At 37.4% G+C, this 26,999-nt stretch overlaps 1 protein-coding gene across 6 annotated transcripts in view; it reads right to left on the reverse strand.

Annotated features, from left to right (window-relative positions):
- The window catches only part of PPP2R5E (protein phosphatase 2 regulatory subunit B'epsilon), a 174,172-nt gene that overhangs the window by 22,526 nt on the left and 124,647 nt on the right, over window positions 1–26,999 (reverse strand). For all 6 annotated transcript variants that reach the window (XM_054449810.2, XM_054449809.2, XM_063651671.1 and 3 more), the window contains 2 exons: window positions 26,121–26,222; window positions 19,657–19,749 (listed from right to left, as the gene is read on the reverse strand). In XM_054449810.2, coding sequence (XP_054305785.1) covers window positions 19,657–19,749; window positions 26,121–26,222 — 195 coding nt within the window. The remainder of the gene's footprint in view (window positions 1–19,656; window positions 19,750–26,120; window positions 26,223–26,999) is intronic.

A 26,999-nucleotide genomic window follows, 5' to 3' on the forward strand; every position in this document is an offset into this window, starting at 1 on the left:
AGAGCAAGATTCGGTCTTTAAAAAAAAAAAAAAAAAAAGGATAAGCCTTCAGCTCTACTAGAACATCTAGGAAAATGAAAAAACCTGAATCAAAGCAAACATCAAAAAGTCTCAATGATACTGGCAATGGTCCTTTTTAGATCCAGACTCTTGTTATGTAGGTGTGCTCACTCTGTAGTCAACGAAGTGAACATTGATTATTTCTGTATGTATGTTATATGTGAATAACTTTTTTTTTTTTTTTTTTGAGATGGAGTATTGCTCTGTTGCCCAGGCTGGAGTGCAGTGGCACGATCTCAGCTCACTGCAACCTCCGCCTCCTGTGTTCAAGCAAGCAATTCTCCTGTCTCAGCCTCCTGAGTAGCTGGGACTAAAGGCACCTACCACCGTGCCCAGCTAATTTTTTGAATTTTTAGTAGAGATGGGGTTTCACCATATTGGTCAGGCTAGTCTCAAACTCCTGAACTCAGGTGATCCACCCACCTCAGCCTCCCAAAGTGCTGGGATTAGAGGTGTGAGCCACCACACCTGGCTGTGAATAACATGTTTAAGTTCCCAAAAATTTGTAATCTAAAGTTAATAACCAAATCCTGATAACATCACATCTACGTGCTCAAAATGAGGTCCACACTAGTCCAAAAGAGGTAACAAGCTAAAGTTTCAGCCAAATGCCAGTGAGCACAACAGATTCAACTCAATCTCTATCAAAAATTCTAGCTGCTTTGTTTTTGTATCATTGACAAGTTGATACTAAAATTCATATGGAAATGCAAGAGAACCAGAAGAGCCAAAATACTTTTGAGGGAAACAAAACTTGAAAGATTCACACTTCTCTATTTCAAAACTTAGTCCAAAATACAGTAATCAAGACAGTGTGGTACTGGCATAAAGACAGACATACATATTAATGGAATAGAATTGAGAGCCCAAAAGTAAGCCCTCACATTTATGGTCAACTGATTTTCAACAAGAATGCCAAGTCATTTCAATGGGGAAAGAACAGTATTTTCAACAAATGGTGCTGGACAACAGGATATCCACATGCAAAAGAGTAAGTTGAACCTCTACCTCACAACATACACTCAGATTAACTCAAAATCGACAATCAACCTAAAGTTAAGAGCTAAATTATAAAACAATTAGAAGAATAAATCTTTATAACCCTAGATTAGGTGATATTTCTTAGATATGACCCCAAACCATAAGCAACAAACAAATAAATTAGACTTCCCCCAAATTGAAACCATTCATGCTTCAAAGGACACCATCAAGAAAATGAAAAGAGAGAATGCATGTGCTGGGAGAAGATGCAGCTGACCCTGAAAAACCCAGGTTTGAACTGTGCAAGTTCACTTACATGCAAATTTTCTTCCACTCTTGGCTGGGCGTAATGGCTCACCCCTGTAATCCCAGCACCTTGGGAGGCTGAGGCGGGTAGTTCACTTGAGGTCAGGAGTTTGAGACCAGCCTGGCCAACATGGTGAAATCCTGTCTCTACTAAAAATACAAAAATTAGCTGGGTGTGGTGAAGGGTGCCTGTAATCCTAGCTACTTGGGAGGCTGAGGCAGGAGAATTGCTTGAACCCGGGAGGCAGAGGTTGCAGTGAGCTGAGATTGCACCACTGCACTCCAGCGTGGGAGACAAAGCAAGATTCCGTCTCAATTTAAAAAAAAAAAAATTTTTTTCTTCCACTCTTGCTACCCTGAGACAGCAAGACCAACCCTTCCTCTTCCTCCCAACCTCCTCAGCCTACTCAATGTGAAGACCACAAGGATGAAGATCTTTATGATGACCTACCTCCCATTAATGAACGGAAAATGTATTTTCTCTTCTTTATGATTTTCTTAACATATTCTTTTCTCTAGCTTGCTTTATTGTAAGAACACAGTATTTAATACAGATAACATACAAAATATGTGTTATTCAACTGTTTATGTTATCAGTAAGGCTTCCTGTCAACAGCAGGCTATTTGTAGTTAAGTTTCTGGAAAGTCAAGTTATACATATAATTTTCAACTGCTCAGGGGTTCACTGCCCCTAATCTCTGCACTGTTCAAGGGTCAACTGTATTTATAAACCATATGTCTGATAAGGGACTAGTATCCACAATATATAAAGAACTTTTAGGCCAGGCATGGTGGCTCACGCCTACAATCTCAGCACTTTGGGAGGCAGGGGTGGGTGGATCGTTTGTGCCTAGGAGTTTGAGACCAGTCTTGGCAACATGGCAAAATCCTGTCTCTACAAAGAAATTCAAAGATTAGCCAGGTTTGGTGGCACGTGCCTATAGTCCCAGGTATTTCGGAGGCTCAAGTGGGAGAATCACCTGAGCCCCAGATCAAGGCTGCACTGAGCCGTGATCGTGCCACTGCACTTCAGCCTGAGCGGCAGAGAGAGACTCTGTCTCAAAAACAAAAAACAAAACAAACAACAGAAAAAAGAACTTTAAAAGCTCAACAATAAGACAAATAACCCAGTTTAAAAATGGACAAAGGATTTTATTTAATAGCTAAATCGCAAAGAAAGTATACAAATGGTCAATAAACACATGAAAAGTGCTCTATTTTATTGATCATTACAGAAAAGCAAACCCTGGCTCTTGCCTGTAATCCCAGCACTTTCGGAGGCCGAGGGGGTAGACCACGAGGTCAGGGGTTTGAGATCAGCCTGGCCAACATGGTGAAATCCTGTCTCCACTAAAAATACAAAAATTAGCCAGGCATGCTGGCGCATGCCTGTAATCCCAGCTACTCGGGAGGCTGAGGCAGAAGAATTGCTTGAACCTGGGAGGTGGAGTTTGCAGTGAGCCGAGATCGCGCCACTGCACTACAGCCTAGGCAACAGAGCAAGACTCCATCTCAGAAAAAAAGAAAAGAAAAGAAAACCCAACCAACAAAGAGATACTCATTGGATGGCTATAATGAAAAAAAGGGATAATAAAAAGTGTTGGCGAGGATATGGAGAAACTGGAACCCTCATACATTGTTGGTAAGAATGTAAAATGGTACAGCTATTTCGGAAAACAGTTTGGCCGTTCCTTAAATCTCCCACAGAATTACTATATGACTAAGCGATTCCACTTTCATGTATATATCCAACAGAACCGAAAACACATGTCCACACAAAAACTTGTACACAGATGTTCATGGGAGCAATATTCATAACAGCTAAAAACTGAAACAACCCAAATATCCATCAACTGATAAACAAAATATGATGCCATGGAATATTATTCAGCCATAAAAAGGAACAAAGTACTGATACATGTTACAACATGAATGAATCTTTCAAACATCATGCTGAGTAAAAGAAACCAGATACAGAAGGCCATACAATGTATGACTCCATTTTATGTGAAATAACCAGAATAGGCAAATCCATAGTGACAGAAAGTAGAATGGGGAGGAGCCACTAATAGGTCTGAATTTCTTTTTTTTTTTTTTTTTTTTGAGACAGAGTCTTGCTCTGTCACTAGGCTGGAGGGCAGTGGCGCTATCTTGGCTTATTGTAAACTCCGCCTCCCGGGTTCAAGCGATTCTCCTGCTTCAGCCTCCTGTGGGTCTGGATTTCTTTGAGGGATGATAAAAACATCCTGCAGTGATACTGTGGTGATGGTTGCATGACTGTGAAAATACACTAAAAACCACTAAATTGGAAACTTTAAAATGGTGAATTTTATGGTGTATGAATTACAACACAATAAATCTGCTACCTTTACAAAAAGTCAGTGTGCAAGTTTCTCTGGCTGAAGAACAAACTTCGAAATCGGTTTGAATGTTACTGAGGTTTTTTTTTACATTCATCATCATTGCAATAAAGCAAAATTCAGTTCTAGTGTCTTTACAGCAAAACATTTCAAGAGCACATAACACACAAATTAGACTACCATCATCATCAAAAAGGCTATCCAGATATATGGAAGTTTGACCTCAAGTGATTAAGACATGAGGTTGACACTGACAGCAGAATAAAAACCTCATGGTCAATAATCAAATGTGTTTTTGTTTGGTGTTTTACTTTGAATAAAAGACAGAGTTATGGACAAAAAAAAAGGCCCCTCAAACACGGCAGGAAACACAAACTAAAGGATGGTCTTCAAAAATAGGCAGAGACAGGACAGAATTTTTAGCTACCCAATGCCATCCACCATCCATCTATCATTCATTCATCTGTTCGTCTTAAAAATGAGTCTTTCAAGTAAACATTTATGGTGTGCTTATTAAGAGCCAGCCAGTGGGCGAGCTGTCAGGGATACAATGATAAGCAAGACAGATATAGTCTTTGCTTTCTCAGAGCCTATTCTAATGGAGAATACAAACAAATAAATAAACAGCATGTTAAGTAGTTCAGGATGTTGTATAAACATACAGCAGACACATCTACTGTATTTGGAAGAAGTGGAGTGATCAGCGAAGGCTTCTAAAGGAAGAGACATCCAGGCTGACCAATGAAGAAATGAGGAGTTAGAAGCGGGATAAGAGTGCTCCTCACAGGTTCAATAGTACATGCTTTTCCTAGCAGCCTATCCAAACAGAAGATGTTGTTCACTACAGCTCTCTGCCCATTCAGCAATACAATAAATATATACATACTGAGTTCTTTCTATGTGCCAGCAATGGTCCTCATTTGGACATACACATTGTTGAACAATTTTGGAGCCCATCAGGGGAGGTAATGCGCAAGTTAATACATTTCCACAGGAAAACATTCTATCTAGGAAAGAAACGCATGTGGCCCCAAATAGCAAAAAAAAAAAAAAAAGGCCCCGTATAGACTCAGTATCTCTTTATCTATAACATGTTCCAAATGACATACGATCTCTAATCCACCTACCCAAACCACCCATCCACCTTTTTAAATTTCGTTTCTACTTTTAAGTGTTTCAAAAGGCTTTAATGAATAACTCGTAACCAACATAAGAGAAGGTCTGAGGGTGTGTAATATTAGCAAAACTTGAATCAACTCTCCTTGTATACTGTTAATCTTGAGTTTAATGAATACACAATAATTAAGCAAGAAATGTTTGATGTTTTCATTAGGCTCTCAAACAAAATGCATTGCCGAGTGCCTAACTTTAAATATTTACAAAGCCACAAATATTAAATGTATCATGTTCTATGAGAAAGAAAGATGAATTGCAGTATTAAACTATTTTTCTGCTTCTCTGTAGAACATGCTTTTGATGATTTTAAGATGTATGAGAGAGAAATATAATAGTGCACAGGCCAAAACAAGGGGGGGTAGGATGAGCTCTGATGAGCTCTGATTTCCAAAACAAAATAATATGACTGTGCTTAGTCATATCTATAGTCCCAATCACTCCCACACAAAAAAGAAATATAATCCCACACCTGTAAATGCCTAAGTGGACTGTGCCATCCCTAATGTAACAGGCAGCTTGCAGTCAAAGAAAAGAAGTTAAGAAGCTGGAGTGTTTCCAAGGTGATTACAAAGCAAAGACAGACCTGTCAACATACTAACTCCAGGTTTACAAAAACCAGCCATCTTGAAGTTCACAAATAGGGTTAAACTACGTAGTGATTTAGCCAAATAACCTTTCTTTGAACTTCATAAATCTACAATGAAATGAGAAGAGTGAAATGAAAAAGGGCTGTAAGGGTCTTCCAGCTAGGCAGGGGATTGAACCTCTCTCCTCTTGAATCCTCCCTAAAATGACAGTGAAAGAATAAAAATAGAAGAAAGCCTTGGCATAGACAGGACCGGAGAGAAAATTTAGACTTATTTGTAGACTTCTCAAAGATGGAAGTGGATGACAAGAGGTAACTATCTTAGGTTTCCTCTTTCTCCAGTCTGCTAAGTGTTTTTCCATTCTGCAAGCAGGGAAGAAAGCCAACAAGAAGCAGGCCAGTTCACACCACAGAACCCTTAAAAGGCTTAAAAACTAAAGGCACCAGATATATTTGATGGTAAGAGTGTGAGAAATTGCTAAAAACAGGAGGACTGGTTGAAAGTCTGTGGAAGACCCCCCAGATCCCTATCCCATGTAGTGTACTGATGATTTACAATGTAAGTCTGGAGAGAATGAGTAAGTATCTAGTCTTGGAGACATCGTACACATTAAGTAAAGCACTTATTGGAAATAATGGGATGAAATAAAACTCTGCATACCTAAAAGTGACATATTTGCCAGCTTTCTTCCCTGACCAGGCTCCCAATTCTGTATAAGTCAGATCAGAAAGTCCCTTTGGAAGAAACTGACAGCCTCAAGAGGAAAGACCTACAGATATGCTAACAGCTGAGGGTTTCCTAATGAAATGGCAAGGTCCCTGACCAGTTATCCCATTCAAAGTCACCAGTTGTCAAGTGTCACCATGCAAATATAAACACACACGTGCACACGGTAACATATACAAGTTCTAAGCAACTTTTCGGTAGACTAACATGTAATTATGACTATGAAGTCAAAGATCACCAGTTATTTTAACATAAAACACCACAACAAACAATTATAAGGAACTCAGAGGAAACAGGCACAATGCTAGGAGTACCAAAAAAAATTGCAAAAAGGAAACTATAACATCCTCAAAGATAAACAAATATGCTGGATCCTTGAAATAAAACAGAGTGCTATTATTCAGGTGGATATTCAGGATATTTTTAAAAAGCTTTTAGAAGTTCAACATATAACAAATAAAAATTTTAGCAGAAGCACTAGAACATTAAAATGAGCAACTCTACCCCTGAACGTATAACCAAAAAACAGAGATAATATATAGAAGAAGATTTTAAAAACCAGAAGATCCAATACATAATAGCAATCCAGAAAGACATGGAGACAGAAAAACAGAAAATGAAGAGAAGGAAATTATCTGAGGAATAATTCAATTCAATTTCCAGGAAAAAAAAAGTCATGAATGTCAATATAGATATGGTCCATTAAGTGTTCTGCACAATAAATGAACAAAGACCTACACCAAAGCACATCACTTTCTGGATGTGGAGACAAAGAGAAGATCTCAAAGAAGATACAAAGACGACAGGTCATTATAAAGGATAAGGCATTCAGCTGGTGCAGGCCTTCTTAATACCAACACTGGAAGCTGGAAAACAATGGATCAATTCCCTAAAACATCTGGGAAAGTTCCAAGTTTACACTTAGCCAAAATGTCAATAAAGTATGTAGGCAGGCAGGCAGGGCACAGTGGCTCATGCCTGTAATCCCAACACTTTGGAAGACGAAGGCGGGCTGATCACTTGAGGTCAGAAATTTGAGACCAGCGTGGGCTAACATGGTGAAACCCTGTCTCTACTAAAAATACAAAAGTTAGCCTGGCGTGGTGGCATGCGCCTGTAATCCCAGCAGCTGGAAGTTGCAGTGAGCCAAGATCGTGCCACTACACTCCAGCCTGGGCGACAAAGTGAGAGTCTGTCTCAAAAAAAAAATGTAGACAGAATAAAGACGTTTTCAAACAAGTGATCTCAGAACATTTACATCCCATTCATGCTTTCTTAGGAAGAATCTAGAAGATATGCTCCACCAAAGAAGAAGTTAAACAAGCAAAGACACAGTCTAGAAGAGCAGCAAAGGGAAGTGCTGGGACGACCATGTGGATGGCCCAGAGTGCCAATTAGAGCAGGATGACCAGGGCTCCAGGAGGAAGGTCTCCAAGAAAAAAATAAAAAGGAACTGATAGACTAGTTGATATGTGGGCCATACTGAGAAGGGCTGTATGGTTACTCTCAGAGAATTAAAGCACACACTAATGATGAATACACAGGAAAGCAAGTAAAAAAATAAGGCACCTATTTTCCAAGGTTAAAAAAAGAAAAAAAAAGCTCTACAAGAAAAGAAATGTAATTATGTGCCTTGGAATGAACAACATGTATACAATAGTACTCATCTATCATCTGATTCATTCAAATTTTGTGATATAACAAATGTAGAGAGGGAGTTATGGTGGGAGATACATAATGGCTTACAGTAGGAAGTCAATAGATATAAATGAAATCTAAAATCACAAGTTAAAAAATAGCAGTATAAGCATGCTGTTTAGAAATATGGAAATAAATATATATAAACAACTGGAAGACTTAAGTGTGGTTAATTCCAGGAAATAGGACTCTGGTTTGGAGAAAGATGAGGCAAGAGACTGCTATTTTTCATTAAAAACCATATAAACATATTGGAATTTTAAAAGTAGGCATTATCAAAACTATTTTTAAAAGTCATTAAGAGCAAAAGATTCCGAGCAAAATAACCCAGTTGCTCTCTGCTATAATAAAGAATTACCCTGCCCTATTCCATGTAAAGTAAGATTTTAGAGAACATCAGAAATCTTCAAATAGATAACCGATAAAATTGGTATTCTAAATGTTTTCATCCAAAGTGCCACAGGAGCACTAAAATCAGATGTCCGCATTTATGGCTTTGTTTGCAACTTTCTCCTACTACCTGAAAACTATCTTCCTCAAACTTTCACCTTGGCCAAATACAGAGAAAACAGCCCAGAACAAAGAAACCAGAGCCAAAGGTAGTCTAACTCCAGTGAATCAGAACGACTCAAGGGATGCACTGTATGAAATGAAGCAACCTATGGGGCAAACATTGAGAAACGACAATAGGGACAAGGCATCAAAAGGTTGTGATCACAAGCTTCTGGCAATTCTGACTCCAAGACTCCTACGGAAATACAATACAAAACTTTCGAAAGTGTAAGGTGTACAAATATGAACAACTCCACCAAGTCACATGCTTTTATTTTCCTCCATTTAATTTCAGGCATTCTTTCCACAAACCAAAGAAGTCCATTTTTTTCCCCTTGAGCATTCTATCTATTTCAAGACAAGCTTGTGATTTAAATTTTTAAGACAACCAATTTGGTCAGCAATTCAAGAAAGAGCTATTGTGCTAAATAATGATGCACTTAGTGGGAAGCAGGCAGGGACTAGCTACATAATTTGTGGGGCCTACTGCAAAATGAACATGCGGTGGTCCCTGCTCAAAAAGTATTAAGAGTTTCAAGACGGCAAGAGCAGAGCACTAAACCAAGCACAGGGCCCTTCTAAGCGCAGGGCCCAGTGCAACTGCACAAATTATACAACCAAGAATCTGGCTCTGAATGCAAGAGTCAGAGCAATAAAGCCCTTTTTACAAGATTTTTGAGTTACACACTGGACAGGACAGGATGAAGTGATCTGCTGTTAATTGGTAATTGGTAATGGCTATCTCATAAAATTCCAGGTAGAAATAAATGCTCCCAACACTTACTTGCTATAGGCTGTGAGAGGGAAACGTAAACATTTTGACATATTCAAGGAACTCGTTTGGAAAACAGTTCTTTGTATTGGAGCTGAGATTCAAGGCCTCGTGGAATTTATTTCAGTTTAGAACTAAAATTTTTTTAACAGGTTGGTTTGTGTCATGTCCAATTTGTCTTGAGTTTTTAAAAACACAATAACAAAAGGTCACTTTTAAGGACAGGCTGAATGATTTGCATGATTTGCATAATTTACATGATAATTACAGTACCTTTCAGCTAAATATAACAGCAAATGTGAAGTACAAATTACTAAATAGCAATCTCCAGCAGTACATATGTTTACGGGGATACTTGAATAGTATGTCTCTTAGCAACCACTGACTGTTTTTCAGATTTGCAGAGTAGTTGAAAGCAATCTTTAGAAATATGTTGCTAAACTCTTGCCACAATAATCCATCCAATGAAATAATCCAAGGTTTGCCAATTCATTTGGGTCTAAAGAAGGGGTTGGGGGATCATAAAGAAACCATTTTCCCAACCATCCCAATACAGGTGAAAATTATCTTTATTAAGAATAGACAAAATTGTTCCATAAAGCCTAGGCAAGTCTACATACTTATAGCTCTAGAAGGCAGTTAACCAAGTTACTTAAGTCTAAAATCAACATTACCACAGACAAAAGTGCACTATGCAATGAATTGACTATCTTTGATAAATCTCTAACAGCTTTCTTGTGTAAACACTTAACTGAGTACACAAAAAATGCTACAGGTTATGTAAATCTAGATTTAATAAAAATCACAATGAAATTCAAGTGAGCCAGTCATACTATTCTAGAATAAAAAACAATAAAACCCTTCAAACAAAAACATTCAAAACCCTTGAATGAAAAACGACAGACTGTTGGCCAGGCACGGTGGCTCACACCTGTAATCCCAGCACTTTGGGAGGCCGAGGCAGGCGAATCACGAGGTCAGGAGTTCAAGACCAGCCTGCCCAACATGATGAAACCTCATCTCTACTAAAAATACAAAAAGTTAGCCAGGCATACTGGTGCATGCTTGTAGTCCCACCTATTCAGGAGACTGAGACAGAAGAATCACTTGAACCCAGGAGGCGGAGGTTGCAGTGAGCCGAGATCGAGCCACTGCAATCCAGCCTGGGTGACAGAGCTAGACTTCATCTCAAAAAAAAAAAAAAAAAGAAAAACAACAGACTGTTTTGTCTGGCTCTACCAAAATATGGCTTTCCAGCTTCTCTTGAAAAACCAAAAGATCTAGCAATACTTGGCTCACTTACCTAGAGACCAACCGTTACTGGGAGTGGATTGGCAGCAGGATCCAAGCTCTCTAAATCGCCACAGTTTCCATCACTCCTTTGGTCATACCCACACTTCATTATGTACCATTTGTCTGTCCTCTGTAAAGATTTAAATGGGCTATCCCTGGTTTTCACACATTATAAATTATATGTTCCTGGCACTAATAAACATTTATGTTCAACACTGATTGGAGGAAATCAGTTGGCAAAGTGGAACTGAAGAGAATCCAGAGACACAGGAAACCCATGTAACATCTTAAGAGAACCCAACAGCCTGTGAAGAACCATGTACGTAGAGTTGAATGGATACCAACGATTTTTAGAATAAGAGTTGGATTTCAAATAATTAATAACATGCTAGGTAAGACATGACAGGCTAACACTATATGATTTCATGGACTGAAGCTATTAAAGAAAACAGAGCTTAAGAAAGTTCTCAAAACAAGAATCCTAATAAAAATATTAGTGACAGCACCAGCATAACGTTTACTGAATATGAACCATGTGCTGGGAATACTTCTGAGAGTTTGTATAGGTATTTAGTAGTTAAATCTCCACAACAACCTTACAATGTGATTATATTATGATATTTTGCATCTACTTTCTAGATGAGAAAACTGAGGCACAGAGTAGTTATGTCACTTGTCCAAGGTCGAATACAAAAAAAATGGCAGAGCCCGAATTCAAATCAGTCTGTACACTTAACCACCAATCTATACTGCTTCCTGATGAGGAAGAAAAATTCAAGGTATTGAAAAAGGCACTTGAGGCAACACAGGAAGCTTTCTTTTGAGCTTTAGATTTTAAAAGGGCAGATACAAATGGTGAAAGCAAGGAAGCAACGAATACTGGGCATAAAAGAATGGTGCTATCCTACAAAAATAGTCTTAGGAAGGCTAATGCACAAAATCAGCTGAGGTTTATGAAAAATGCAAGGCAACAAAATGAGAATGTACTTGCAGATGAAATTTTTTATTATTCTTATTGATTATAACATACATGCTCATTATTTTTTAATATAAAAAAATAGAGATATCTAAAAAATAGGAAGTGAAGATCATCACACATAATCACCCCCTTCCAGCCAATTAACAACAATTTGGTAGAACTCCTTTCAAAATTGTTAATGTGTATTGCTATAGTCTGAATGTGTCCCCCAAAATTCATGTGATAAAAATTTAATCCCCAATGAAACTGTGTTGGGAGGTAAGGCCTTTTGGTGTTGAAGTCATAAGGGCTCTGCCCTCATAAATAGATTAATGCCACTATAAAAGGGGATTTGGGACATGGCTTCACTCTCTCTCATCCTTCTGCCTTCCACCATGTGAGGGCACACCCAGTAAGATGACACTCGTTAGATGCCAGCACCTCGATCTTGGATTCCCAGCCTCCAGAACTGTAAGAAATAAACTTCTGTTCTTTATAAATTACTCAGTCTGAGGCATTTTGTTAAAGCAGCACAAAAGAACTAAGACAAAAATACTAACATTATTTTTCCCTAAAATAACAGATACAGGCTCAAAAATTATACTCTTCTATAACAATGCATGTTTCACTTAAAAATAGATCATGAGTAGGTCTATCACATTCTTTTTACAAACTGATGAATATTTCACTATATGAATGTCCACAGTTCAATTACCTCCTACTAAGGGATTTTGAAGTTATTTTCCAATTTTCTAATAATTATTAGCAATGGTGCATTCAATACCTTTGTATATATATCTTTTGTACATATCCGATTATTTCTCACGGAATTGTTGGGTCTAAATTTAAGTTGATAGAATACTATCGGTTTTCTCTTCAGGACAATTATGCCAATTTAATGTATATGTGTATATAGCCATCTATTCATATATTTATTCATTCATTTATTTGGTACATCTTCTTATGGGTTTTATGGCACACTCAGCAGGGTCATCTCCACCTAAGGCGCCATTATGTTCCATTCTCCTGTTCCAAAGCCATACTGTTTTAATTAACTTACCTTTTCCTTTGTAGTATATTATTTCATAAGTACCATATCATTAGTCATCTTTTTCAAAAATTTATTTCATAACTCTAAACGTTTCAAGTTTTTAAAAAACTAATTTTAATTAGAACTGGACTAATGTATAAATAATTTGGAGATTATATAGACATCTTTCTGATGGTGAGTGTTCCCATCTAGCAATATGCTACATTTCTGCATTTATTCAAGCCTTCTTCAAGTTTCATATACATTTTAAAAATTCTATTTCAAAAAATGAAGATTTTAAAATTAATATTGGAAGCCAGGCACAGTGACTCATGCCTGTATTGCCAGCACTTTGGGAGGCCAAGGTGGGCAGATCACTTGAGCCCAGGAGTTCAAGAGCAGCCTGGCCAACATGGTGAAACCACATCTCTACCAAAAATACAAAAATTAGGGCCAGGCTTGGTGGCTCATGCCTGTAATCCCAGCACTTTGGGAGGCCGAGGCAGGTGGATCACCTGAGGTCGGGAGTTTGAGACCAGCCTGACCAACATGGAGAAACCCCGTTACTACTAAAAATACAAAAAATTAGCCAGCCGTAGTGGTGAGTGCCTGTAATCCCAGCTACTCAGGAGGCTGAGGCAGGAGAATTGCTTGAACCCAGGAGGCGGAGGTTGCAGTGAGCTGAGACTACACCACTGCACTCCAGCCTGGGTGACAGAGCAAGACTCTGTCTCAAAAAAACAATCAAACAAAAAATAGCTGAGTTTGGTGGTGCACGTCTGTAATCCCAGCTACTACTCAGGTGGCTGAGGCATGAGAATCACTTGAACCCGGGAGGTGGAGGTTGCAGTGAGCTGAAATCGCACCTCTGCACTCCAGCCTGGGCAACAGAGCAAGACTCTGTCTCAAAATAAATAAATAAAAATAAAATTATTGGAATCAAGAAAAATAATACATTCTATCAATGCGGGCAGATAACATATGAGGGGGTTGTGAAAAGATGAATTAATATTTAATGAGCAACTACTATGCCCTGTAGGTGATACCAGTAGACATTTTTACAAGTCATCTCATTTTATCTCATAACAAGCCTACTTGCTGTGACTTGTTGTGATAGGTGATCTTAATGTCATTTTACAGAAAACAACACTGAGGCTCCGAGTGGTCAATAATCTGCCCAAGGTTTTCAGTCACCTGTTTAAGATTGAAGGCAGAGATCCTGTCTTTGTATCCACACTGCCAAGTGAACTAAGCAGATTTGACAACTGTCAGTTTTGAGGTGTCTCCTATTTTACTTAACAGTATCTCATTTATCCTGTTATCCCATGTCACGAATGAGGAAATTCAGGCTTGGACAACAGGTATACAAACTTGCTGAAAGTCATACTGCAAGTAGGCAGAGAAGCCAGAGTTTGTATGCAGTTTCTTCTGACCCCAAAGCTCACATTCTCAGCTCCTAAAACATACTTACAATATATAGGGAAGTCAAGATTCAAACCTAAAGCTTCCTAACTTTCCACTACGTCATAGTAAAATAGCTCAATTCCTATTTTGCTTTGGTATTCACTGACAGAGGAATGAGAGTCAGAAGACTGACTGCAAAGAACATATTCAGCTGCTACAGAAAATAAGTTGAAATCTCATGGATACAATAAATTCTGTCTAACTGAAGAAAGAAATTTTAAGCTGAGATTACCAAGATTCTTTTTTGAGATCACTGAAAACCCACAGAAAATAGAAATCTGCCCAAAGAAAAGAAACAGGGTAAATGTCATCCTGATTTGTCAAAAGGAAAAGGATGTAGGTTTCCATGTCATAAGAGAAACACACTAGGAACAGGTGGCACCATGAGAGACTATGGAGTTCAGAAAAATGCAAGGACAAGCAGGGGTGTGAAAAAGACCTGACTACAGAGTGCAGAGGTTAGAAGGACCTGTCAATTCAAGGACAGTTAAGTCACGGTGGGAAAGAGGAGGAGGAATGCGTGAGATGGGGGATAATGGGGTAAAATATCAGCAGCAATCCCTCAAGCCCCAAAGGCCCACCCACTCCCCAGCAGAACCAAACCGGCCAGGAAGGGATCTCAGGAGAACCAGTTAAGAAATTAAGGCCCCCTCTTAGAAGGCACCAGGAGCGAAGGTAAGTCATCAGCAGACTAAAGGGTAAGGAAAAGGACAGGAGGCCAACTTACAGGTTACCAACAGGAATGAGCAGGGTATTCTGGAAAATGGGAGCTAACAGGTGCCCAGGGCTTATTCCCAACATGGCAGTTAATGCACTGATTAGTCAGATGATTTCATTCAAGCTCTCAATGGTGGTGCTGATTCTGCCAATACCCCTGCTTGCCACTTTCACAATTCATTCAGGAACTGGGGTGAGCCCTGGTGTGAAGGTCAAATTTATAACAGATCCAGCAGATGGAAAGTAAAGAAGGCAACAATTGGAAAAACGAGGAAGGGGCTGAAAACATAAAGTATATAAATGAACTTCACCACTGACACTTTATTTCTTGTCTCTGGCAAAATTTTAGGACAGATGAACAAACCCATGGTTTGCAAGCACTTAGGGCAGGATCATCAGTAAACAGCACTAGCTCTAGACGTTCACTAATACTACATGGCAGATAAATGGCATTCCTTTTTATGATAAAGTTACAAGGCCTATAGATGAGAGTAATGCTATAAACACAGAGTCCTGGCTTTTACCATAGCATCTAATAGTCTCTATGTTCTCCTTACAACCAAAATTAAGAAATGCAGGAAGGATGATAATATACTAGTAAATTTCTGGATCAAGGATAAACCTCAAAGATTACTGATTAATGATGAAGCTGTGTAATATAGGGAATTTCTAAAGGCTCCTATCTCAACCCTGGCTAGTTTAACAACTTTTTCTTTTTTTTAATTATTTTTATTTTTATAGTTTTGGGAGTACAAGTGCAGTTGTGTTACATGGATATATTGCACTGATATAGTTTGGTTTTTGTTCCCTCCAAATCTCGTGTTGAAATGTGATCCCCAGTGTTGGAGGTGGGGCCTAGTGAGAGGTATCTGGATCGTGGAGGTATGGAGGTGGGTCCCTCATGAATGGCTTGGTGCTGTCCTTGAAGTAATGAGTGAGTTCTCACTCTATTAGCTACCGTGAGATCTGGTTGTTAAAAAAAAAAAAAAGCCTGACACCTCTGCCCACTCTGTCTTGCTCCTCTCTCACCACGTGACACACACGCTCCCCCTTTGCTTTCCACCATGATTGTAAGCTTCCTGAGGCCCTCACCAGAAGCAGATGCTAGTGCCATGCTTCTTGTACAGTCTGAAGAACCATGAACCAAATACACCTCTTTTCTTCATAAATTACCCAGCCACAAGAATTCCTTTACAGCAACACAAAATGGACTACTAGATGCATGGCAGTGAAGTCTGGGCTTTTAGTGTACCCATATACAATAGTGTGCACTGTACCCAATAGGTAGTGTTTTATCCTAGTTAAACAATTTTAATCAATGACTTAGATGAGGCCGATAGCATATTTAGGTTACAGATGTCATAAAGATGGAAGACACAGTGAATAACGTAGATATGAATAAGGGATAAATGATTCCACAGGAACATATGCCAAGTACTACACTTAGATAAAAAAGCAAACTGTGTAACAACCAACAATAAGCCAGGCATGGTGGTGCACACCTGTAGTTTCAGCTACTTAGAAGACTGAGATGGATCACTTGAGCCCAACCTGGGCAACATAGCAAGACACTGTTTGTTTAAAAAAGAGAAAAGAAGAGAAACATGCAGCAACATGCAGAAAGCTCAATTAGAAGCCAGCTATAACCAGAAGCTTAACATAAGTTGGCAATGTCATGCTACAGCAAGAAATGCTCATGAGACTTTTCCTTTAAGAAACCTAGAGTCATGACAAGGGAATGAAAAAGCCAACTCTAAGCTGCACTGGGCTGACCAGGCTCAGGGCATTCTGTTCAGATATAGATGTCATATTAGAGGACAAATGGACACATCCAGGATATTGAAGGCTTCAAAACTAACAAATGAGAAAAGGTTGACAGAACCAAGAACTCAGTCTGGAGGAGAAAATGCATACTGACAGCTGGTAGGCTAGATCCAGAAGGCAAATGGGCTAGTTCATTCTGTACAAGATTTTAGTAACACCAGAAAACTTCACAGAAGAATCTGGATTTCTATTTATCTTGGGGGTTGGCGAGGAGAAAAGTCTGGGGATAACTGAATGAAGAGGGGTAGCCAAAGCCCCATTTAATAGGAACCAGTCTACATCCTATTGTCTGACCCCTGGCTTTCAGACTTACTATGTGTGAGGCTATGAGCATTTGAATTGCAACCACTGTTATAGAGAAAAAGAGTCAAAGGGTGAACACAAAAGCTGTGTTCTAAGACCTGAAAGGTTATGTCTGGGCTACAGATATACTAAGAAATTATTCTGGGGAGAATAAGGACAAAGGGTACAAGGCATAGAGACGTTCAATATAAAAAAGAACTTCCTAACAAAAACACAACAAGCTGCCGTGTATATGGCTTTTCTTCACTGAAAAAGGGTCTCAAAGGAGACAAATTTGCTAAAGAACTAGAATACATAACCCAAAATGTCCTCTCCAAATCTGGGTTTCTTTGATGTTTTCGTATTATAAGTTTCATTATCTTCAGTACTGTCTACCACGGACAGCACACTGGGCTGAGCCCTGGATGTTTTTGTGTAAGGAAAGCACTGGCTTCATAGTAAGACCCTAGGATTTACTGATTCCATGTCAACTAAATACGGGCTCTAATAGAGAATTACTATCTGATCCTCTCAGGCACATTAATTCACAAAAAATAGGAGAACCCTATTATTTCATTTGTCTTCAGATGTGAGGGCTACTTCTCCCTTGAAGTCACTCCAAGTTACAGTGAGGGAATCACAAGAAGGCATCATGGCATGATGGACAGAAATCCAGAATAGGAAGTGTGCTTGAGCAAACTTGATAATCTTTCTAGACCTCAGTTTATGCATCTATAAAATGGGGCGGGGGGCGAGGGAGGGCATAAAAATTTAGCCATGTCTACTTTACAAGGCTGTTGTACAAATCAACTAATGCAGGCAAAGGTGCTCTGATAATTAGACAGCACTATATACATGCAAGGCTTTCCAATACAAAATGTAGATTTACTATGTATCACTTATATTTTTTGAAATAAATTATGCTTCCTTGGCATAACAATCCATACCAATTTACCTATTTACCCCGTGATCCACGTATCCATCTATTTACCCACCTTTCCATCTCTATTTCAGACCTCACTTTTCCAAACCCTCTCATGTTAAAGTGTGGGCCAGGATTCACCAGTGTGGTACCAAAGTACTCTAAATGTGAAGTATTGCTCAAGGATCAGCCCCATGTACCTAGGGGAATAGGGTGTACAGGTACTAATGAGCCCCACAGGCAAGGCACCAAAGCTCCTTTCAGCTCTGAGCTGACACCTGAACTTTGGGTTTAATTCCACTTAGCCTTACTTAGGATGTGGAGAGGCCTCCATGCCCCTCAGCTCTCTGGAAGCTTGCCTGCCCCTAATGGATTGAACCCTATGAAAGTGCTGTTTTGAGTGTTAAAAACAGTCAAAAAATTGGCTATGGTTCAACCTATATATCCTAAATTCCAAATGTATTAATTTAATTAAGGAGGGAAATGAGATCACAAAGGTTATCAGCCCCATCCCAGTAAGGCACAGGAGATCAATTTCCTGCCAAATTAATGTTTTACTTTTTATTTTATTTTTAGAGACAGGGTCTTGCTCTGTTGCCCAGGCTAGATCAAATTAATGTTTTAAATTTGAAATTCTTCTTACCAGCTTACTAGGAGATAAACATTTATTCTTTCCTACATTAGATGCCCCATATGTCACTTAGAAGAGAGCTACACCAGTTTGGCTCAAGCACCCATTTTTAGAGATGAATATATCAACAACAGGAGCAAGGAAGTGTTACCTAAAACTTCAGTGCCATGAAAGCACCCAAGTTCCAGGTAAAAAGGAAGATCCATTGTTATAACATGCACAATGAGGAGTCAGGAAAAAAGCGTTCCCGGAGATGTTCCAAATGGAGAGATGAGAGTTAATCCCTTTAGGGAAATTTTAGAACGTTAAGCTATGCTATTTTCTAGCAGTGAAATCTCATCAGTACCCTGACTTTGATTACTTATTACAGGTTACTTATGCTTTGAAGTCTGAGCTTGCCTACTCAGTTTTAACAGATCTACACCACAGTTCTTTAAGAATCCTTATGCAAATATAAGTTTTTAAGCTATATAACGATTCACACAAACCAAGGTTATATAAATCAAATTCCTTTATAATTAAATTTTAAGAGAAAACTGTAGGGATTTAGGCATTAGCATTCCTGGCTATTTAAAATGTAATTGATTTCTACCATAAATAAACTTAAATGTACCTATTACTTTTAATAGGCAGTAATGCCTATTATATAAACTAACTTATGTTTATATATATTATATAAACATATAATATATAAACATATATATGTATATGTATAAACATATATATATACTATATAATATATTATATTATTTATTTAATATATAATATATATTATATTTATTTAATATATAATATAATATATTATATATTATATAAACATATTATATAAACTAACTTACGTTTATATATTATATAAACCAACTTACGTTTATATTATATAAACCAACTTACGTTTATATATTATATAAACCAACTTACGTTTATATATTATATAAACCAACTTACGTTTATATATTATATAAACCAACTTACGTTTATATATTATATAAACCAACTTACGTTTATATATTATATAAACCAACTTACGTTTATATATTATATAAACCAACTTACGTTTATATATTATATAAACCAACTTACGTTTATATATTATATAAACCAACTTACGTTTATATATTATATAAACCAACTTACGTTTATATATTATATAAACTAACTTACGTTTATATAATATATAAACTAACTTATGTTTATATATATATATTTTTTGTGGGTGATATAACTGTCATTGCAAAACTTTTTTAACAAACATGAAGAGAAAATGAGATAAAGTGTTAACTGGATGACAAATACACACATCCACAATACTTTGCTTACCTGTAATACAAATTTCTGATCTATATATTTTTTGGCAATGCTGGGTTGGAATTCTTGGCTTTCCAAAAATCGTATGAAAAATTCATATACAAGCTGCAACAAACAGATTATAATTAATTTCAAATTATGATTCACTGAGAACAGTATTTAAAACCACCAAAAGCCTGTAACACTAAAAGTGACAGGGCTTAGAAAATTGATTTTAATATCAATCAACAAACCAGGCCAGCCTTTCTTGTGGCTCACAGTTGCTGTTATGCTTTCAACTTTTAAAATTTTAAATTAGAAAATACAACCAAACAAAGCAAAGAAAAATTTCCCACAATCTTACCATTCAGAGGCAACCACTGTTTACATTTCAATGTATATATTTCCTTCTGCAACATATTAATGTACTATAAATATATTCTTAGAGTTTTGCAAACTACTTTTACCATTTAAATAATATATTATGTATATACTTCATTTAACGTACCATATAAATATACTTTTACAGTTTTACAGACTACTTTTACCATTTAAACAATGTATTATGAACAATTTACATCAATAATATCTCAACTATCATTCTTAGTAGCTGTAAGTAGTCCATTATAATTTATAATGAATAATTCCATTGTTCATAATTAATTTAACCAACCTCCCAGGCTTAGACATTTAAGTAGTTTCTGAATTATTTCTCCATCATTCTGCGACAACGTGCATCACATAACATACGTCAGTATGTACTTGTTCAATTATGTCATGAGGAAATATTTCTAAATGTGGAATTGCTAGATCACAACATTCAGAATTTTTGATACTCATTGACAAATTTCTTTTCAGAAAGTTTATGGCAATTTCTACTCATCCGGATCATAAGGTGGTGTGGCACAATATACCCATCTGCAAAAAGTCAGCCTCAAATAATTGTTCTGATAAACAGTGGGGAATCATTGCGTATTCTCTTTGCATAATAAGTCTCTGTCAAAGGCTACATCACATCCTGATGAGGTATGCAACAGTATATCAAAACCAGAACCTTTAACTGGTACAACTGCCTGTGCCTGCAGTCTCAGCTACTCAGAAGGCTGAGGAGGGAGGACTGCTTCAGCCCAGGAATTTGAGTCAAGCCTGGGCAAGAGAACAAGACTCTGTTTCTTTAAAAAATATATACATAATCCAGAACTTTTTAAGTCATGAATACTGGGTTGAATGCCTAACTCTTTCCCTTACTAACTGTGTAACACTGAGCAAGTTAATTTCTCTGAAACTTTGGCTCTTGATTTTATAATGGAGATGGATAGTCTCTAAGATTAAATGTGAAAATACACACATAAAGCCCTCTGCACAATGACTAATGTATCATCATCACTATTCCTAAAACAACATTTGCTAACTTTTTGGTCTCACTCCTTTACACTTAAAAATTAACAAGAACCCCAAAGCTTTTGTTTATAAGAGATATATATGATATATATAATATCTAATTAGAAATAAAAAGTGAAAAAAACTTCAAAATTTTACTGTTTCATTTAAAAACAAGGTGCATTATATGTTAACATAATTATGTTCCTGAAAAAAAAAGAAAAAAAAACCTTTACTTTCCAAAAGAATTGAGAAGAAAGCCATTGTTTTATAGTTTTATAAGTCTCTTTAATATGTGGCTTAATGTAAGACAGATTTTCATCTGCTTCTATATCCAATCTGTTGTGATATGTCATTTTGGTTTAAGTATACAAAGAAAATCAAGGCTGATGGAGATCCAGGGAGATCTCCATCAAAAAAGGGAGAGTGTTTTACTAGTTTCTTTTTCTCCCACATAATTGTGGACATTCTTCTTTGATGCTACACTAAATTCAACAAACCGTCATTTCTTAAAGATTAGTTGCAACATAGAATCTGAAATGATATCAATGAACTTTTCATACTTTGTTACACTAAAATCCAATCATCTGTCTTGCACTTTGAATGGATCTTTATCCATGCATGGTTTCCTGACATCATTTGCCAACTGGAAAATATTGGTTCACTGAGTTATGCAGCTCTTTCAAATGTTGACATGTTTTATTATACAATATCTAAAAATATCACATTCTTTATTATCTCAATTTTATTTTAAAAAAGTCTTTAAGCTTTGGGAGGCTGCAAGCTCAAGGTGACAGATGCAAGATACAAGTTTTCTAAAATTCTAATTCTAAATTCTGCATTAATGCTCTAATTTTGTCAGTCGTACAAATATTGTCAAATGGTTTTCTTGTTTGTTTCAGAGAAAATATCCGCCAAATACCCAAGTCTGAATAATCATAGTTTGTTAGTCATTCCTTCAAGTAAAAATGATGTTTCATGAGGAGGGAAGAAAAAAAAAAAAAGGCTAGTTTGGGTTACAGCTCAAAAACTATTACACAAATGCTTTTCCATAAGATAACCATTATATTTCAGTATGCAGTGGATGTTACTATGCATACTTCCCATTGTGTCATGTAGAATATTTTTAAATGTGTGCTTGAGGGTCAAAATTTAATAAAATTATTAATTTTCACTGTTTCTTCAAAGATGTTCTCAAGTGAAATCGGCTTTTTTACATTTTTAATTACAAGTACATAGCAGTGAAGAATACTCGACCAGTTTGGCACAAGTGCCTTCATTCTCATTAAGGTACCAGCAATTTTAACCACCATCACTTTTGCAATGAATAGTACAAACGTCAACACAGTGAAAGGACAAATCATATATACAGCACTGTTATAAAGGTAGTTTTGACCTTGCAGGACACTGAAAATCAGGTCTCAGAGCCCCTCTAAGGGTCCACAGATACCATTGATTTAAATGTTTCTTGTCACATCAGACTCTAATTTAAGACTTAAATTAGGGATTCACATTAGCATTTTACTTTCTTATAAAACTATGTTTTTCTCCTTGGAACTCTCTGAATTCAGAAAAATTTCTTTCCTAATGATCCGGACGTTGCCAAGTTTCACATGTTATTTTGCTAGTCAAAATAATGCCCAAGTCCTAAGACCTCAGAGAATTGTTCCTTTTCTAATATACTCATCTGTCAACTCTCAGTTTTACAAACAGAATGTCAGCCTTATTCAAATGACCCCCATCAAGTGGGTTTTAGCCCTCTTTTGGTTGCCACAAAGCGGGGAGATTCTCATCTTCTAAGCTGGCCTGTGGACTGGCAAGGCTTTCCAGCAAGACCGGCAAAGTGCTCTCTCATCTCTGGTCACTTGAAAGCAGTTATGGTCTAAAATGTTTGGTGGAAACACTTGAGACATATTTATTAATAAACATAAGTGTTCTCTGCACTTAAGAGAAAGATTTTACGTCAAAATCAAAAATCTCCCTTAAGCTTCTAAAGAGAAAGACTGGGGGCTGGGGAGGATAAATTACTTTTCAAGGTTACATAAATGAATTCTCCAAGGAACTTTAGTAAAAAGACTGGCATTCCTGTTTGTCAGTCTCAAACGGAAAGCACTAAAAACAAATTCTTAATTTTAAATGAAAGTCCTATAAAATTGTATTCTACTGAAGACACACCTAATTTCAGAAAATACATAAACAAGATACTATTTTGGATAATTGAAAAGGTTGAATAACATACAGAGTAGACCCCTTTGACATATTTGAACTAAAAATTATTCTTTTGTCTATTTTTAAAGATCCCAAAAGATCCACAATTTGTTATAATCAGTAATTTTTTTACTTTTTTTTTTTTTTTTTTGGTGAGATGGTCTTGCTCTGTTGCCCAGGCTGGAGTGCAGTGGCGCAATCTTGGCTCACTGCAGCCTCCACCTCCCAGGTTCAAGCAATTCTTGTGCCTCAGCCTCCCAAGTAGCTGGGATTACAGGTGTGTGGTGCCACGCCTGTCTAATTTTTGTATTTTTCATAGAGACAAGGTTGGCCAGGCTGCTCTCAAACTCCTGGCTTCAAGTGATCCACCCGCCTTGGCCTTCCAAATTGTTAGGATTACAGGCATGGGCCACTACACCTGGCCAATCAGTAATTTTGTGTAGGCCACAAATTTAAATCAAAAAGGTATGCAGGAGCAGTCAATTAGCTGGAGCACAGCCAACCACTCAACAACCACATCTCAATGTCATTTTGTTGTTTTGACCTCCTCCCATCAGGTATTTATAGTTTCTTCCTTGCAAAATGTGTTCCAGAAAAGGAAGCGTACTGCTAATTATGAAGTTAATAAAAAGTGAAAAGGTCTAAAACTATGCTGTGTTTTGGTCAGAAAAATAGATGGTTGGATCAACTAAAAATTAAAATGTTAAACTTCATGATAGGTGACTATGACATGAATGACCTATCAGGAAAAGAAAAAGAGACTTCTTATACATTCAATGAGTGCCCTCATTAGTGCTAAAACCACCTAACACTGAAAATGGAAAGGTGACTAATTTGTGCTATAGGAATATACAAAGGAAACACAGGATTCTTGAGACCAAGTCAGAAGCCTTGGTCCAAAAGCAACAGATGGTGAAGGCAACAGTGTGCCTAGTGACCTAACCTTTACTATGAATGAAGGTTGATTTACGAATTTTAAAAGTTTCCTTCACCTGATCCAGCATTAGGTCATATTTCCCCTTGAGCTAAAGAAAGGACCAAAGGATAATAACCTTGGACAGGATGTCAACACACATGAAACCAGCCCATATTATAATACCGTTTCCAAAAGGGCACAGGTCTCATTACCATTCTTCATTGTTTCTTTGGTTTCAGGGTTTCAGACGAACTAATGGTTAATATTCCTGCAGTAATGACAGTGTAAGCTAGAGTGGTTTTTTGTGGCAGAATTTAAGAGTTTCAGAAATTAATTTGGTCCTATATTTTACAGAGTCATTAAGTACGGGAAGGATTAACTGTAATGATGAGTAAAACTTTATTGTACTTTAGGAGAAATTTATGTCTATGGTTATCATGATTTAGAATATTCAAAAAGCTCTTGCAAATGGCAAGAGTGGTCCACAGTGTCTTCTTTGGAATACAGAGAAGACATCATGCTGAGGCTTTGAAGACATCTCTTTCCTTGTCTTTTCCACCATAAGATGTGAGACTACTGAGGAGATCGTCTTTTTGTTGTTGTTAACTTTCTTCCAGACTAAACTGTAATTCAATGAACTGGCACCAAACATTAAGAGTAAGACATGACAATTCACCCATTCAAAAAAGTAATTCTTTTTTGGATCGTGTCACAATCTGGGATATACCTATGAAAAGCACAGATAGTTTTACAAGTTTCTTAGATTGCAGACAGTATGTCTGGAACCTTAAAAAAAAATCAAACATCTAAGATAGTAAATCAACTACCGTGTTTTAACTAATTTACCCAATCTTAGCATTGGAGGCAGGAATACATATGCATAACATGCCTGAGTAAGAAATGAGAAAACAGAGCCCCCAAAAGCTCTCTATGTAACAAAGAGAAATAGCACACGTTTGTACTTGCAGAAACTTTGAGTTGTCAAAGCAGGACAGACAGACTTGCAAATTTGTGTCAGAAATTCTGAAGTAGGGTAGAAAAAACTCTTAGAATATCTCTAGGCTTTCTCTCTCTAATGCATAGTTTGTTTGCTCTTCAAAAAGTCAACCTGAACCATGAATACATTTCTACGAAAATGCAGCAGCTTCTGCCTAGGGGTGAAGATGTACAAGGTATTATTCATTTTCTTCCACCCCTTCCCCCTTGCTATTTGTCGAGCAACCTGAGGATATTCCGACTCAATGGAAGGGTGACTTTGGGGTTCAACATGTACAAATTTCCTTGCTCTATTCTTTCAAGAAATTTTGGCCTTCAGAGAAGGCAGCACAAGGAAGGAACGAGCTGGCAAATTACCAGTATGTATTATACAAGTTAATATGATACAGACGGCTCTAGTGCTGGAAACAGAGATGCAGTGATGCCCCTGATCCATCCTGGCACATGAGTGTGATTGGAAAACATGGCCTTCTCAGTGCAAGAGAACAGAATTGGCCTTTACCCAAGCTTTCTCTCAGCTGTTACTCTTCCTTACAGTACTGTGAACGAAACAGCTATTACAGTTTGGTTTTGTCCTTCTAACTAAAGAAACACATTTGTAGTTAATGTGATGACAGACATACAAAGTTCCCAGAGTACATACTGCTAAAAATGAGATATATACTCTGTGAGCTAATCACATCCAACTAATGCTAATGTGAAAACAATTCTGTGCTTTGTTTGAGGCTCTAGACGGCAGCTCTAATAGAGGAATAAGAACTGCTGGCTGTACCTGCAACGTGGGGTGCGGGGACACTAAAGCATCACACTGACACCATTTTATTCTTTTGGCATCCTAATTATCAAGAGTAAGAAACATAAAAAAACATTCTCTAACTTTCCATTAGTGTACTCTAATTTGATTTCTTGGTGAATAAAGGCCTTCAAGGAATTCCCATGCTAATCAGCTAATGAGTTAATGGGGTTTTCTTTTATAACAAATGGTATTTCAAAGTACCTGTAAGTGTGGCCACGATGCCTCAAGGGTAGGTTCATCTTCTTCTGGATCAAATTCATTGCTGTCACTAGGAGGGAGAGTTCTGAATATATTGCAAGATACCTAAAAATAAACAAGCAGCAGAGTTAACGGGAAGCACCTTCTGCTCAGTTTTACACAAGGTCCTTGGAGCCAACCTGAGGGGAACCCAGATAACAGTGCACAAGGAACATCACCAAACTAGAATAAGGACCTCTTTCTATAGGCTCTGAGGTGGGGACCACCTCCAGGCAAGCTGGAAAGTAGCAAAGCAGCACCATCCTACTCTCTTGAACACTATTAATTGTCCTTATTTAACCCTTTCCACCCTAGGTCCCCATGATTTTATACCTCCCATCAAAGCCTGCTCTTGGCTACTTACCAGTCAAGCATGTTTCTGATTAACCAACTGACATAAGAAATAAATAACTGCTAATGGGCTTCATGTGCTTCCCTTATCAGGCTTATTTACTATTTGCAAACTTATGGTTGAAATAACGGTGAAATTTCAAGCTTTTCTAATAACCTTAAAAATATTCCTTATCTGTCCTCAACAAGTTGGTTTACAAAATAGTAATGATACCCAGAGTAAAATTCTATTTGTGATATAAACCTCTATAAACTAGGCATTCCTTAACCACAGGCAAGATCCAAATTAAACAATGGTTGTTCAAAACATGGCCATGAGTTGATAACTGTTGAAACTGGGTGACGAAGAGATAAGGATTCATTATACTATATTACTTCTGTATGTTACAATATTTCCTTTTGTTTTTTTGATACGGAGTCTCACTCTGTCACCCACGCTGGAGTACAGTGACGCAATCTTGGCTCACTGCAACCTTCTGCCTCCCAGGTTCA

The sequence above is a fragment of the Pongo pygmaeus genome, chromosome 15 (genome assembly GCF_028885625.2).
Source record: "Pongo pygmaeus isolate AG05252 chromosome 15, NHGRI_mPonPyg2-v2.0_pri, whole genome shotgun sequence".
NCBI lineage: Eukaryota > Metazoa > Chordata > Mammalia > Primates > Hominidae > Pongo > Pongo pygmaeus.